This window comes from Cystoisospora suis (assembly GCF_002600585.1).
Source record: "Cystoisospora suis strain Wien I chromosome Unknown contig_10029, whole genome shotgun sequence".
In the NCBI taxonomy this organism is placed as follows: domain Eukaryota; phylum Apicomplexa; class Conoidasida; order Eucoccidiorida; family Sarcocystidae; genus Cystoisospora; species Cystoisospora suis.
Window position 1 is genome coordinate 685 of NW_027162803.1, and position 256 is coordinate 940.

The 256-nt window shown below is 49.6% G+C and overlaps 1 protein-coding gene across 1 annotated transcript in view; it reads right to left on the minus strand.

Annotated features, from left to right (window-relative positions):
* Positions 1-5: 5 nt before the first annotated feature.
* The window catches only part of CSUI_011183 (morn repeat-containing protein), a gene marked incomplete at its 3' end in the record, with an annotated part of 1,930 nt that continues 1,679 nt past the window's right edge, over positions 6-256 (minus strand). The window contains exon 2 of the mRNA XM_068071284.1: positions 6-233. Coding sequence (XP_067916740.1) covers positions 6-233 — 228 coding nt within the window. The remainder of the gene's footprint in view (positions 234-256) is intronic.

Here is a 256-nt window from a genome sequence, read left to right on the forward strand (position 1 = left end):
TCACATATCTTATGATCTTTCTTGTAGGCATCATTCCTTTTATCGCCGAGCCAGAGAGACGAAGATGAACGAAGAGAGAAGAAAGAAGAATAAGCAGAAGATCTAGATAAAGACTGGAAAAACGCGCAGGCGACAGGAGCCAATCGAAAGAGAAACACACCCCAGAAAGGCGCCTGACCTACGAGGCAAACCCCACACCTCACCGTTGCCGCCGGTCCAGCTGATGGATACCACTGCACGCATGCATGCATGCATG